Source organism: Tachysurus fulvidraco, chromosome 3 (genome assembly GCF_022655615.1).
Source record: "Tachysurus fulvidraco isolate hzauxx_2018 chromosome 3, HZAU_PFXX_2.0, whole genome shotgun sequence".
NCBI classification, from domain to species: Eukaryota; Metazoa; Chordata; class Actinopteri; order Siluriformes; family Bagridae; genus Tachysurus; species Tachysurus fulvidraco.
This window is the reverse complement of record NC_062520.1, coordinates 22205901-22220849: the sequence shown is the minus strand read 5'-3', so window position 1 is coordinate 22220849 and position 14949 is coordinate 22205901. Positions and strand designations below refer to the sequence as shown.

The window sequence follows — 14949 nt, the reverse complement described above, 5'->3', positions numbered from 1 at the left end:
ATACGTTTCAATAGGCTCATTAGTATTGGTTTTTATCTGACCTTTCTTCTCAAATCTGTTCACAAATCTTTAAGCTTTGTAGCCCCTTCACCATGAAATCGTCTTGATCAGTGAAGATCATTTATACATATGACAACTTTATGTAGCTTTATAAACTTTATTTTAATGGCTGTACCAAACAAGAATTTCTTTATAATCCACATTACAGTAGGACAGAATATTAATCGCTGCATTATATCAACATGCAACAGCACCAGTGGATGCTTACTGAGCCATTTTCTCTTTGTATATAGTGCAATACACATCATAACATACATTTTAACACATTTTCTTGTATCATTGAAAAGAGAAGATAACTCCATGAGATACCTAATGCACTTCACAAACAGTCATACCTTGCAAAAACATCAGACATCATAAAAACACAGAGTTCTGGAAATAATATACGGTAATCAAAAATAATAAAGCAATCACGACCTTCACGGTGAGCGTATACAGTAGTTATAACATGCTTATGCAAGTTTTATGTCCTATATAATAGATCTGAAGCCATGAATAGTATATATCACTTCCAGAAATGGAGAAGTATTGAGAAATCTCAAAAGCCTTCAGAGTATGAAAAAACCCACTTTCAGTAGTTTTCAATAGAATGTATAAAAATGTCACAATACAAGAACAGTGATATATGGTATGATGCATTGCATTTTTTTTATCCAGAAAATTCATGCTGCATATGCAGTCTAAGAATTATGACAAAAATGGTCAGTAACTGTTGATGGTAAGGTTAACTCCAACAGTCTTTAGCCTACTAGATAGCAGCAAAAGACTTCCCCTGCCAAAGCTACCTGACAGTACAGAAATCTTTTCTAACAGTTTGACAGCCATAATATGTGATTCACTTACCACCTTAAATAAGCTCAGAGTCAAGATCCCAAAGGATCAGAATTTTTTTCTTCATCAATTCTTGAAGCATTTACAGCAAATACACATAACAGACTAGATTAAGAATATTGGAATATGTAAGCCTTGTTCCACCTAGGGATAGAGGTGGACCAGCTCTAAGGATGAGATTATTCAGAGAGTTCCTGAGGTAAGAATGATGACGTTTAGCTAAAATCGAACCCTGACCTTAACAAGGCTTAGTCAGAGCACTTAACCACATTATGAGCACTAGCCAATTCTTTCTATTGTTTTTCTTTTTTCAGGGCAGTACTTTTTTTTTTTTTACCTTGCAGCTTGTCTGATGTTTTTACAGCCCTGTGCTTGGCTTAGCACCACGGAAAAGATCCATTCAGCATCAGCATCATGGACTAAGCCAGCTGGTTTTACCCGATCCTTTACTGAAGCACTTCAGCATGAAGCCTTGTACCCTGACTTGGTCAAGGCCATTCGTTCTATCTACATACAGTAGCTTTAATGAGTTGAGTGGGTTTTTTGGCATTAGTTGAATGCCATAGTATCCCAGTACACCCTACTTCAACCAGCCCAGCCCTCATGCAAAATGCTAATTGTTTCACATTGCAGTCCAAATACAACACAGCACCCTGGGAAAGAGATGGAGGGGTGGGCCATTAGAAAATGGCATCCTTGTGGAAAAGTTGTACTTTGAGGTATTGAGTCTAATCCAGGCTTGCCTTTCAAAAGAGAGCAGATTCGTGGTAAACCATCTAAGCCGAATGTCAAGCAGGTGTCCAGCACCACAGAGAGAAGGCTGAACAGAACAGAGAACAGCATCCTGGTTGAGTCCTTAAGACAGAGAGCAATGGGTCCTGTGCGATTGCCGTGACTGAGCAGAGTGCTCATTTTCCAGTGAACTACGTGGCTTCTTCTCAGAAGCACTGCAACAAACTAGTGTAATATGCATGTTTGTATCCCTCTGCCCACAAATCAACTGTATTTTAATAGTCTGTTTGTCTGCAGTGCCTTCATTCTTGTTCCCTGCAACTTTCACAAAAAAATTGTGGGGCTCTGTGTTTTCTCTTATCTCCTCATGTAAAATATTTGCAGCTTGTTGAGTCAATGAAACACTCTGCAGTGCATTTAAGATGTCCATATGATCTGTAAACAAAAACAGATGTTATATGCATTGTTTTAGTCTAAAGTCTAAAATAATGGCAGTAGGATTAACTATATTACAGAATGTTTGAACTGGATCTTACCCAGGCAGATACGAGTTGCAGGTTTGATATCCAAAGTCTTTTCCATCGCACTCCTCAGCTCCATCATACCGATAGCCATCACCACAGAATGCATGTCTGCACTCTGAGACACACAGGTGCAGTTTAATAAAAATCAGATCAGTTCCATTCGAAGGAAAACTGGTGTTAGAACACATCAGAATCGATACTTACTGACACAGCCGTCTGTGATCACCTTGTTTCTGTCATCACACTCCTCTCCGTTCTCCACTTGCACAATACCATCGCCACAGAAACCTTCCTGATCTGGAGCATGCTCGGTTGACTGAAATGGTGTTAGCTACAACAAAATAATATTTTGATGTTTAAGCATTAATGTGCTCTATTATTATATTCCCCAACTTCAAGCTCAAGTGCCCAATGAATGGGTTTAGTAAAATATGATTAAATTATTTAATACATAAAATGAAATGAATTGTATTGTTTCAACAAAATAAATACCTGAATTGGCAACCATCCATCAGTGTCCTTAAAATATAGAGTCCTCTGATCTTTACGGAAAGCCAGTGCGTTATCAGTGTGGAGACTGCCCAGTTCATGTTCATTATCCACCACAAAAATCTGCAAGACAGCCATTAAAACCAACACACTATGGATATTTCCCATCACAAATGCACTCTATTGCCCATTTTTCCTGCTGCCAATGCATCAACTTTGAAAGCTGACTGTTCACTTGTTGCCTAATGTATCCCACATTTATTTCAGGTGCCATTGTAATGAGGTTCAAAGTTGATTATTTCACCTGTCAGTGGCTTTATGGTTATGGCTGTTCGGCCGTGTTGTAATGTAACGGAGTAAAGATACTTCGTTACTGTACTTAAGTGGAAATTTCACGTATCTGTACTTTACTTCACTATTTAAATTTATGTCAACTTTCACTTTTACTCCACTACATTTCCTGGATAAAATGTATACTTTTACTCCGTTATATTTCCACTAAGCATCTTCGTTACTTGTTACTACAAAATAAAATCAGAAGAAAAAATTTGTGCGACTGCAATAAGGGAGGTTTGGCGAATCACTGCTCCTAGATTGCATTACGCAGCTCCGCACGATCTATAGAGAAGCACAAGTACGCGCAGCGTGCACGCGCAGTCAGAGCTGGAAGCGTTTATCTATAACGTTAGTGGGCTGAAAGCCGCAAATACGGCAACCAAAAGTTGTGAAATGTCACTATTCTTATTACCAGAGTTGATAGCACAAACAAAATATTAATGCAAACAATCCATTCAATACTAAATAAAAATAACATTTATTGATTTGGTCTTTTTGTCTTGTGAATATTTGTTTATTAATGACTGCATTCATTGGACACACTGTTTGTAGAGAATGCACACATACATGAACTGATTTGATTCAAGACTAGCATCATTACATCATGCATAAAATTTTGGTGTCCTCTTTTGCCATTTAATAATACCATAACTTTTGGCTTACTATGTAGTCATATAATATATAATATAAAACTCGTCTTGTTTTAAATTCTCACTGAGGGCTAAAACCCCTAAAGATGAAATCCTAGAACCGCCCCTGCGGTACTAGTATGTACTCTGTATGTATGTGTATGTGACAAATAAAATTTTATTTGATTTGAAGACTTAAGTTTGTTAAAGGACACCAAGACAAAGGCCAAGACTTCTGGAATAATGTGCTTTGGACAGATGAGTCTAAAACTGAATTGAATTTGGACACCATAACAGAGGGCATGTTTGGCGTAAACCAAATACTGCCTTTCAGCAAAAGAACCTCATACTAACTGTGAACATGGAGTTGGAAGTGTTATAGTTAGAGCTTTACTGTAACACGACCTGGTTTGGTCATCATCATAGAATCCATTATGAATTCTACATTGTATCAGAAGGTGCTTGAGGAACATGTGAGACCGTCTGTCAAAACACTGAAGCTGAACTAGAACTGGACCTTTAAACATGACAAAAACATACCAGTAAATCCACCAAGGACTCACTGAAAAGTAAAGAACATAGAATTCTGGAATGGCAAATTCTGGAAGAGTCAAAGCCCAGATCTAAAGCTTATTGAGATCCTGTGTGGTGATTTAAAACAGACTGTGCTTGTAAGAAACCCATCAAACACACAGCTGAAAGAATCCTACATTGAAGAGCGGGAGAAACTTTCTTCCAGTCGATGTCAGAAACTGGTAGATGGCTACAAGGAAATCTCAATGAGGTTATTTCAGCCAAAGGGGGAAACACTAGCTATTAAGGCACAGGGGGTCCTAACTTTTTCCTCAGGTCAAATACACATTTCTGTTGTTTTCTTTTGTTCAATAAGTAAAAACAAAGTGATTTTTTTTTGTTATTTACATGCAATTACATCATTTTCTTTTGCAGGTCCAAATTAAAACAAGATCAGGATATGACAGTGACATTTCTTAATAAAGAACTAAATATTTATAGGGGTGTCCACATGACTGTAAGCGAGATTTGACTGATTGCTCTGTTCTCTGAGGATGTTTGGAAAAATATACCTACATTCATTATCTTTAGTCTCGCTGATGTCTCTCAATGCATTATGAGCCAAGATAAAAAGGCATTGCTTATTGATGTGTACAGACAGAAAGCTATCATATGCTCAGTGCTGACTCGAAGCTGAACCTCAGAACCATCAACCGAATAGCTAACTTGGGCCTTACACTCTATCACATTCATCATGTGTCTTAGCTTTATGTAAACAGACATGAGCAATTTCCATGCCGAACATGTGGCAGCAGCATAAAGTATATACTTTCAGTGGTATGGATTTTAGTTTCAGACAGGTGGGTTGGAGCAGTTTTGAAACGTACTGTATCTCCTGGGATTTTAATGCACAAAAGTCTCTAGTTTATACAGAAACCTACAAAATATCCAGTGAGTAGCATGCCCAGGAAGAAATACTTTTATGAAAGTGGCCAGAGGTCAAATAACCTCTAATAATTTAAAGCATCACAGAATGCAGAACATACTGAAATAAAGTGGATAGGCTGTTGTTTCCAACAGATCTGAAACCGAACAGTTGGAAAAACATCTCCTAATCTTTTCTAATTATCAACCCTCCAATCTTGGTTGAGCTGAAACTCTATACCTGTATCTATGTATTATGCTGCTGCCATGTGATTGGCCCGATTGGATAATGGCCTGAATGCTCTGAATGTTCAGAACTTACTGTAGTGAGATTTAACAGGAGTCCTGAGGTAATGTGTTGCAATCTTTATTAGGTAAAAAAATAAATAAATACATGGAAAATGCATTTTAATCAGCATTTTGAAAAAGGCATTGAATGAGGTAACTGTCTGAACAGCTGAAGTTGACAAAAAGACTAGGAATAGAATTTATTTTCTTTGAAAATGGTTTGATTGTGTCCATGTGGTTCTGACTCATTATTCACAAACGATATCCAGTTTTACAAGCAAACACTACAGGAAACCACATCAGTATTCACCACACGATTTACTTTAAAAGGGTGAAACAAGGTACAACCTAGTAATAAAAGTTAATAATTATACTGGAGGTACACCTAACACTGTGTTTGACCCCCTGGTGCAGCCAAGGCATCTTTGACCTGTCTTTTGTCTTTGGGACCATGAACTTCACAAGACCTTTTATGTCCCTTAAGATGTGAGTAGGGGCATCCATGGTTCTGACTTGTTTGTCCAGAACATCCCACAGATTTAGATATGAGGAACTTGAAGGCCAAATCAACACCTTGAACTCTTTCATGTTCATCAAACCACTCCTGAAAATTTTGTGCCTTGTGGCAGGGCACATTTTCCTTCTGAATGAAGCCATGACTATTATTGTATATGTTGTCATGACAAGGTGTACTTAGTCAGCAACACTGTTTAGGTAGGTTTAGGTGTCAAAGTCACATACACAAGAATGCAAGGACCCAAGGTTTCTGTGCAGAACATTGTGCAGAGCATCACGCTGTCTTGCCTATTTTTCCTGATTTCAATACATCAAATTTAAGAACCGACCGTTCACTTGCTGCTTAATATATTCTACCTCATCAAAACAGCTCTCATTATAATGAGATAATCATTGTTTTTCCACTTCACCTGTCACTGGTTTCAATGTGATGACGGTTATATAAACTGTGTTTATATATAAAGTCATTTTTCACAATTTACACTTCCATCAGGAATTGAAACTCACATGTTCAGTGTTGGATTTGTGATACAAGTTTACATGATTGTTGTTTTGTACCTTTATAAGCTAAATGTATTACCGCTATATATTATTGTTAATGATTATGTTTTTAGAAAGCCTAATTATGGTATTCATGAAGTATTGTGATAACAAAACAACAACACTAGCTTACCGCTGGTACTCTGGGATAGCTGGTTTTGGAGTGCTGGTCAAATGAACTAGAAGGGTTCACAAGCGAGTTACAGCCACAGTTGCCTGGGAGGCCTGGCTGCCCTTTTTCCCCCTTTGGCCCCACCACATACAGCCCTGGAGGTAAGAAGAGCATTCACACTAAGTACTAAACAGTTCCTGTGTTTAACTGAAATATATGCACATTAAGCATCTCATCACCATGTGCTGTCTGTAATATGCTACGTAAGTAATAAAACATCATGAGGTATGCAATTTAGGAAAATGATTAATGACCAAAAGGTGTGGTTTATCCAGAGAGAAAGTACACATTCATCAACATCATCTAATGATTCTTTTTTTAAGTCTTGAAATAAAGTCATGGACTAACTATAGCTTGAGTGTTCATTTATATGTACAAGAACACTAGTGTTCCAATCGACAATGTCCATTGGACATTTTCAATTAAGTCAAGCTTTTATTGTCATTTGAACCATACATAGCTGTTGCAGTACACAGTGAAATGAGACAACGTTTCTCCAGGACCATGGTGCTACATAACACAAAGACAGAGCTAAGGACTTAAGTAAGTTAGCCATATAAAGTGCATCTGTGCAACCTGGTGCAAACAGTGCAAGACAAAAACAGTGTGAACAAACAACACATGACATTACACAAAAGACAATACACAAAAGCAGCATTAATATTAATACATTAATATAATTAATACATTAATATAATAGCAGCAGTTATATGAGGTATTGTAATGTATTGTTGAAGACCTTGATATTTAACAACAACTTGAAGGAACTCGGAGAGCAGAAATGGGTTTGATATCACCATTTATTTTGAACATAGAAACATTTGTGTAGAAAAAAACTAACCTATTTTCTATGAATATATTACCAATGGAAGGCTCGGTTAAAAAAAAAAGAAATACTTACACTAAATAATTACCTACAAAACTTGCAAATTCTTAAAGCCCTGAGAGTCTACTTTCATGTGAGCCATTAAGCACCGTTGTGGAGTAAAACATGACAGACATTCAATGTACACAACAAAACACTCTTTGGATAAGAAGATTTAATAGATATTTTCCTTAAATATGACAAATCATACAGTCATAACTGCATGAATGTTTTAAAGGCGTTCCTAATAATATGGTGCTCTGTGATTGTGTACGATGAGCATCGCTGGTGTTGATTTTTCGAAACAGATTCTGCAGACTCCAGGTGTAAAATGACACTGTTGCCATCTTAGTATATAAACCAGAAGCAAAAATGTGTTTTGCTTACAATACAGAAGTGTTGGTGCAAGCAGCCAATCAGCTGTAATCTAAAGGACTATTTTGCCTGCACTATATCAAGGCTGTAAGTTTATAGAATTATATGAATTCCACAACAATGAAGTAGAAATCTTCTTATTGTCTTTCACTGAGGGTTACTTTATTTTCAGAAGAAGTATAAATAAGGTGTCACAGTAATGCTGCGGTTACATAATGTTTGTATGTCTGTGAAGAACTTGGCCTCTCTCTCTCTCAGTCAATTTAAAGACATGATGTCATGCCTTTGGACTTGAGCAGAGCAGATCAGGTTGCTCTAAGCGCTAAAAGGAACCCTTGGTGTTGTTGATATAAATGTTCTCCTTTTACTATTAACCCTGTAACCCTGAGATTTGTCACTATCCAGTTATTTAAAGCCTCCGATGAGGAACAAGTCAGTCCTAAGAAACTACAAAGAAAGCAAAACATCAGTGCTTTTTTTTTCCATACATGTAGCTTAAAGTACAAAATCTTCAGAGATATTAATTACATCCCTTCAGTAACTATAAAGTTTCAGAGCAGAATTGGTAATCTTTTATGCTTAGCCTAAAAACTTGTATGTATGTATATGTGTATGTATGTATTTTTTGTGGGAAATTGTCTGTTTCTTTGCTGACTAATTTTCGGTGGTCTGTGTGCAACTGTGGGGTGGTGATTTGGGCTCGTGTGTATGGGTGAAGCCGTTTCTTCCATTTTTCTATGAAAGTTTTCTCTTAATTGAATAAATGGTGGGGCTATTAGGCTTGTTTAGACCCAATCATGCTAATTGAAATCACATGGGGCTTCAGGTGATTGTAAGGCCTATTTTTCCGTTTTAACAAATGTGTTCCATTTGCCTGAAGAAGACCCAGTAGGGTCGAAACGTGGCTTTTTTAATAAATGAATAAATATGGGAGTTATAAACAGTGTTGCGGACATTACATTTTTTTCACTTTAGCAGTTTATTTTGTCCTGCACCTGCCAGAAGGTGGGATGTGCACACAATTACTTATTTAACAGATTTAGCCTAAAAACTTACCTGAAGCAGGCAGACCAGGAGGACCGGGATGACCAGGTAGTCCCTGAGGGCCTGCTGGTCCCATTGGTCCTGTCTGACCAGTGTCTCCCTTTGGACCCTAAATCACATATAGATGATGAGCCAAACAGAACAAAAATGGTGTGTATCCGTATTCCTCAGCAGTATTCCTCACCTGTTTGCCTCTTTTTCCCGGTTGCCCAGTGGGTCCTCTGCTTCCTGGGATGCCGGACTCTCCTTTTGGGCCCATTTCTCCCTGAACAAAGATCACATACATGTATGTGTCAATGTTCCTAGCTGGTATTTAACAGGTACACTGATTAGAACTCATTTCCTTACCTTCTGGCCAAGCATTCCTGCCAGCCCCATTGTGCCCTGAAACAGCACACTGCAATGTTAGACACCAGAAATCCACATCATCTGATTTTACAGCTAAAAGAACAACATCGGTCTCACCTTCTGACCCTTTTGGCCAGCTTCGCCTCGGTCACCGCGTGAGCCCTACAAAAATGGTGATGGACGAAAACATGCTAAAGCATTGGCTGAACATGATGCTGTGCAGCTCAATAGTAATTAAAAAAATACACACATTTAAAAAAAACTTGACAGAAGGCATGCAAAGTCACACAAATCTACCTTTTCTCCTTTGTATCCAGGCAATCCCTGCATCACAGAAAATTTAAAATGTAGCAAAGAGCAATTAAAATTACATGTACTATATAAGGAATTATTAGATATTCTCACAACTCCCTCTAGTGTTTGTGGAGTGTGTATTAAACACAATTAGCACTTAGCGAGGTTTCAGCTCTAGGCAGCACAAACCTTGGGTCCTATTGGTCCTCGTGCTCCAGGCAAGCCCATCAGTCCAGAATCACCTTTCTCTCCCTAAAACAAACACACATCGTTTTGTATTGCACTACTGCCACTACTCCGACAGTGTATCACTGTGTGCAAACGTTGTTTTTTACTGTTTCATCACAGAATCCAGCTCACCTTGGGCCCGCTCGATCCTGGCCATCCGTTTGGTCCCTGTCGTCCTGGCAGGCCTGGGGAGCCAGTGCGACCCTGCAGTAATACAAAACTTTAAACACCAGCTCCTTACTGAGACCTTCGTGAATCTGATTTTATGCATTAACATAAAGCTTCCCAGCATTAGAGCACATGCAAAGCCAAGTGCACAGAGCTGATATATAATAAAGAGTAATACAGAATAATAAAGAAAATGAAATTTCTCAGTGATGTTAAAGCACTGCAGCTTTAGTCATTGATTCATTGATCGACTCTTTTTGATTTATCACACTCTTTAAATGAATATCGAAATTTGCTTAAGAGACAGCACAGTAAAAATGAGGATGCTCAGTATACAGAGTGCTTATGAAAGGCAGAATAACATTTGGCACAAGAGAGAGAGAGACAGACAGACAGAGAGAGTGAGAGAGAGAGAGAGAGAGAGAGAGAGAGAGAGAGAGAGAGAGAGACAGAGAGAGACAGAGAGTGAGAGAGAGAGAGAGAGACGGGAGACGAGGCTTGCTGGAAGACAAGTGATTTATGGTAGCTCCAGCACTAAGCTAAATTACACTGCAACACTGCAAGCTTCCTCCATAACCCTGCATTAGTATTATTTGTCCTCCATCCATTTGTCCACTGATGCCCATCACTAAAAACTTCCAGGAAACTACACCCACCCATCTGTGGGTAGAGAGCCACTAGGACATTCCCTTACACCAATCTTTAAGCCTAACCTTAACCTCAGTGACCAAAGCAAAACTTTTAACCTCTTTTATTTGTTTGTTTGTTAAAAACTATAGTTTTGCATTAAGGATTTTTTTTCTTGAGGATCAGTCAAATCTCCTCATGGTGTATTTGTCACTCATTCCTTTCCTATTAGCATCTTTGGTTCCCACTAAGATATAAAGACAAGTGTTTGTGGACAATTTGTCCTGCATATCTTTGTCAAGGTTGCATTTAAATGGACTTGCGTTAGGCTTATATTGTGTGTGGCTGCAGTGTGAAGCATGGCTGGGAACAGGTCCAATGATATTAAGTAAATGTGTGTGTGTCTGTGTGTGTGTGTGTTGGGGAGGAGGGACTTTTTTTTTTCTTGCACAAATCCACTTAGTAGAAACAATTTGGTTTATGCAATGTCCTACCTTTTGTCCGGGCCTCCCGATTTCTCCCTGGCAACACGGAGGAGAGACAAAATAAGAGGTACAGAACGACATGCAGGGCAATCACCAAGACCTCATTGCATGTTATACGATGCTGGTTTTCATTCGGAATCCTTTTATAGCTTACACAGCATGGGAAAGGTCCGAATTTGCACTGCAGCTGAATCCATGCAAAATCAGTGCATGTGATTTGTTTCTAAAAACCAACACTTGAAACAGGCAGAAATGGATCTGTACTTATGAAATAGTTCTAGAATAGAAATAGTTCAACTTGTTATTAAGCATTTAACAAGCTACTAGGTTAATGCAGCTGATAACTAAAAGAAGCTATGTATTCAATAATATATCTCAATCATCATACAATGACCTACAGGGACATCGGCTGACTCAGTAACACCATTTGTAAAGCAATTTAATAAGCTATAAAGATTTCTGTACATCAGACCTGTGGCTTTTTAGTGAAAAACTAAGTGAATGCGGTGAAAAGCTTTACGGTGTGTGTTCAGTACCTTTTCTCCTTTTGGTCCCTTTGGCCCTGGTAATCCAGGAGGACCCTGTGAAGGTATTACAAGTTTAATTTCACATCATAAAACTTTCAGAACGGAGGTCCAACAGTCAAGACAAATTTAACTCTCAGTTTTACAGGATGTCTTATTTAAGGGGGTGTAAAGGAAAGTTGCCATCCACTTGCCACTCAGAAGAAGCCATGAAATACTTGATATATATCACATATCACACAGACAAGCAGCGGCTTTATTTAGGATATGGCAGAGCAGGAGCTGGGGCACTATGCTGAGCAGTGTCTCGTTTCTAAGAAGAGATGCGTGGTGCAGAGACAGTCAGTGGAAAAAGCCTATTTCCGTCCACTCTAAATGTAGAGCGTTAATGTCCCGCCATGAAGTGCGGTGGGGGCAGGGATTCGCGGTGGTGGCGGCAATGGGGATGACCTGGCGCATCCGTCTCACTGCAGGAAGTGGACTACAGGAAGTCACACGGGTCTCGTATGATGAGGAGGGTTAGCACCATTACATTGAGGAAAGATCTGAGCAGAATGTAATAACTTAAAGAAACACTTTGTGCAAAATGCCAAACTAAATGTAACAACTTAGCCGAGTGGCTGGAATAAACAACTACGTGATAACATGACTGAGTTGTTATACTACAACTGATTTTGCCAGTAATCTCACAAGCCATCAAATTAAACAAGTGTTAGTTCCACTGAATTCAGCCTGGTAAATCTTGTAGGATTATGAATCTAGATTTTTGTGAAATACCTCTTTAAAATGTTTTAATCCCTGTACTAAGAAGGGAATAATTGTGTAAAATGAGGTGTTGGTTGGCGTGAACAATGGAATCAATTTCCTAAAGAGGAATTTAGTGTGAGATAAAAGCTTGAGACAACTGTCAATAATATTTACTGTTTACTCTGCAGTGTGGGTGAAGGTAGAGGCTTTACCTGAGGTCCTGGTGGTCCTGGAGGTCCGGCTGGGCCGGGTGCTCCCACCCGGCAGGCAGAGCCTGCTGGCTTCTTATCATCTCCCTCTGTATTTCCATCTCTCTCAGAGTTGCCATGATCACTCTGTAAGATAAAACATAGAAAGATTAAATTAACTGGCAACTCAGACATCAGAACCTGAGTCAATACTATTGTCTTGGTAACATTATCTGGTTTTGGAACGTACTCCAACTATATTATTGACTTGTCTAGTTTTTTTAATTCTTCTACTCAAGTTAGGATGAAGAAAATACACACTAGGTAACTCTAGCAGCCTAATGATTTTAGAATCATGACAAGATCCATCTGCTGATCTATATCAACACCTCCTCATTTTTACGCTCAGATAAGACAAGCATCTGAGGGGACCACAGGATTCATGGAACCACTCCAAGGACAAATCACCATGGCTGGTGCAGGAGTCACATGACGTACCCGAGGTTTGTGCCACAGTGACGGGGGTGGGGGGAACAACGGGGGTGGTGGTGGAGTCAGCAAACAGCATGGGTTAAATTTCCTCCTGGGTTCTAATGCTTCCAGTTCTGTGGTTGGGGAACAGGAGGAACATGTCAACAAACAGGCAGCATAGGAGCACAACAAGCAGTGCTCGGGTATGGAGTATGACAGCCAGCCCTGAAATCAGCCATACAGATAACTGCTCAGGCTATAGCACTTCTGACAAATGGTGGCCTTGCATTAATATTTTTCCAATAATGGTTTATTATAATGGTTTATTATTATTGTCTCAATGCATTCAAAAGACAATACAATACAAAACGTACTAAAAATAATGCTCAAAATGATCAAAACTAATCCCCAATGCTGCATTACTAATTATTCTTCAGGGTCATTGAGGAATCTTTAGCTGCAAACATCATAAAATGCTGTCAGTGCTTTTTTTTTCTCCAGGATAGTTGCTGATGGACTAATTACAAATTCACTGACTGATGATATCCACATATATGTACTGTATTTGCAGGCTGTATTTATGCAGATACAACCTGTTCTGGGAAATAACATGCAATGTATGTATACAGATATTTATAACCATTTGACATTTAACGTATACCAAAAAATGAACAAATCAGTCTTTGGAAGAGAATAAGTGTTCCAATGTCCATGTATAATCATGCCTCTCATATATAATCAGCTGAAAGAGTAATTATCATTATTAGCACACAGCAGCACAAATACAGTGCACTCTTTTTAGAAATACTTTCATTCTACTGCAGAAATGTTAAGTGGTTTTACTACATCCACTTGAAAAAGAAAACATTTCTTATTATAGCTCATTGCATATAAATATACAGGAATACTCCTAGTTTTGATTAAGCATGTGTATTTAGAGATTAGTATAAGACAGATAAAAATCAGAATCATAAGATATACACAATCAGTACTGATAGATGTAGATTTAGATGTGCCAAAGCAAATAAACAGAATAATAACTGCAAGGCATTTCATGTAAGCTCATGTCAGGGCTCAAAGCAAATGTGCAAAAGCTGAACCAATATTAAAACGATGATCTAGCAATCTTTGGTGTACCTGCTGGAAAGGAGAAAATGTTGTCCATGAAGGAGTGTGACGAAGCATAATGAAGAAGGAGAGGTAAATACAGTCCGAGTGTGAAAAGAAACATGCTGCTTGACTGCAGAGAGATCTGTACCTCTAACGGCTCTGGCTACTGAACTGAGGCTTCACGCCACTACACTCCCCCTCTATGCTTCCCCTCTCCCCCTCCTCTCTTTTTATTTCTCACACACTCATACACACATGTTCCTGCCTTATTCACTATCCACAAGCCTTTGAGAAAAGGGAATGCCAGCCCATGCCACAGTTAAAATTGTTCCTTTGCATTGCCCCTGTGCTAAATATATTGTGGTCAGCTGCCCTTTGTAGACAATATTAGCTTCTTACTACTGGCACTGCCTTTGTTTTCCCCTGGTGCACATAGAGAATAAAATAAAGTGACATGCTGCATTGACATTGAAGTGACAACGTGTCATGTGTACGGGTTCTTTACTGCTGGCATCCCGATATATAATAAGCACACACACACACACACCTTAGCAGAAATGTCACGTCTGGATTAAATCAGGACCTTACATTACATATGATGGAACAGTTGTCTGTAGTTTTGTACATACACATAATATCTAAATAACAACACCTTTATGGATCATTATAGAAAATATGACGATGAAGATTTATGTTCATTTTACAAACAGCAGAATTAGAAAATAGTATCCAGGTTATCAGAACATCCTACCTCTTATTCATCCTGTACACAAACTCAACCAGTGCAGTAGACACGTACTCGCCTTTCCTTTCCTTCAGAATTAATGACATGGCAATTAAGCAAAGGGCTACTTAAGTCCTGCAGTGGGGATAAAACATGCTTAATGCAATACACTATAGGTGCTTAATCATCAACATAAG

The 14949-nt window shown here is 38.7% G+C and overlaps 1 protein-coding gene across 1 annotated transcript; it reads right to left on the bottom strand.

Annotated features, from left to right (window-relative positions):
• Positions 1-143: 143 nt before the first annotated feature.
• Positions 144-14769, bottom strand: colq (collagen-like tail subunit (single strand of homotrimer) of asymmetric acetylcholinesterase). Its single transcript, XM_027149190.2, has 17 exons — positions 14056-14769; positions 12946-13052; positions 12472-12594; positions 11525-11569; positions 10998-11024; positions 9841-9912; positions 9670-9732; positions 9484-9510; positions 9304-9348; positions 9187-9222; positions 9023-9103; positions 8851-8947; positions 6516-6649; positions 2640-2759; positions 2352-2478; positions 2160-2262; positions 144-2058 (listed from the first exon to the last, which is right to left on the bottom strand). The coding sequence occupies exons 1-17, from the start codon at positions 14147-14149 to the stop codon at positions 1989-1991; spliced, it is 1371 nt and encodes a 456-aa protein (XP_027004991.1). The 5' UTR covers positions 14150-14769; the 3' UTR covers positions 144-1988.
• Between the last annotated feature and the right edge of the window lie 180 nt (positions 14770-14949).

Excerpts from the sequence above, each read along its gene's own strand:
- colq (XM_027149190.2), bottom strand. The coding sequence starts at position 14,149 with ATGTTTCTTTTCACACTCGGACTGTATTTACCTCTCCTTCTTCATTAT. Across the intron at positions 9,913-10,997 it reads TCGGGAGGCCCGGACAAAAG|GGTCGCACTGGCTCCCCAGG; the intron begins GTAGGACATTGC and ends GTATTACTGCAG. Across the intron at positions 2,479-2,639 it reads ATGGATGGTTGCCAATTCAG|CTAACACCATTTCAGTCAAC; the intron begins GTATTTATTTTG and ends ATTTTGTTGTAG.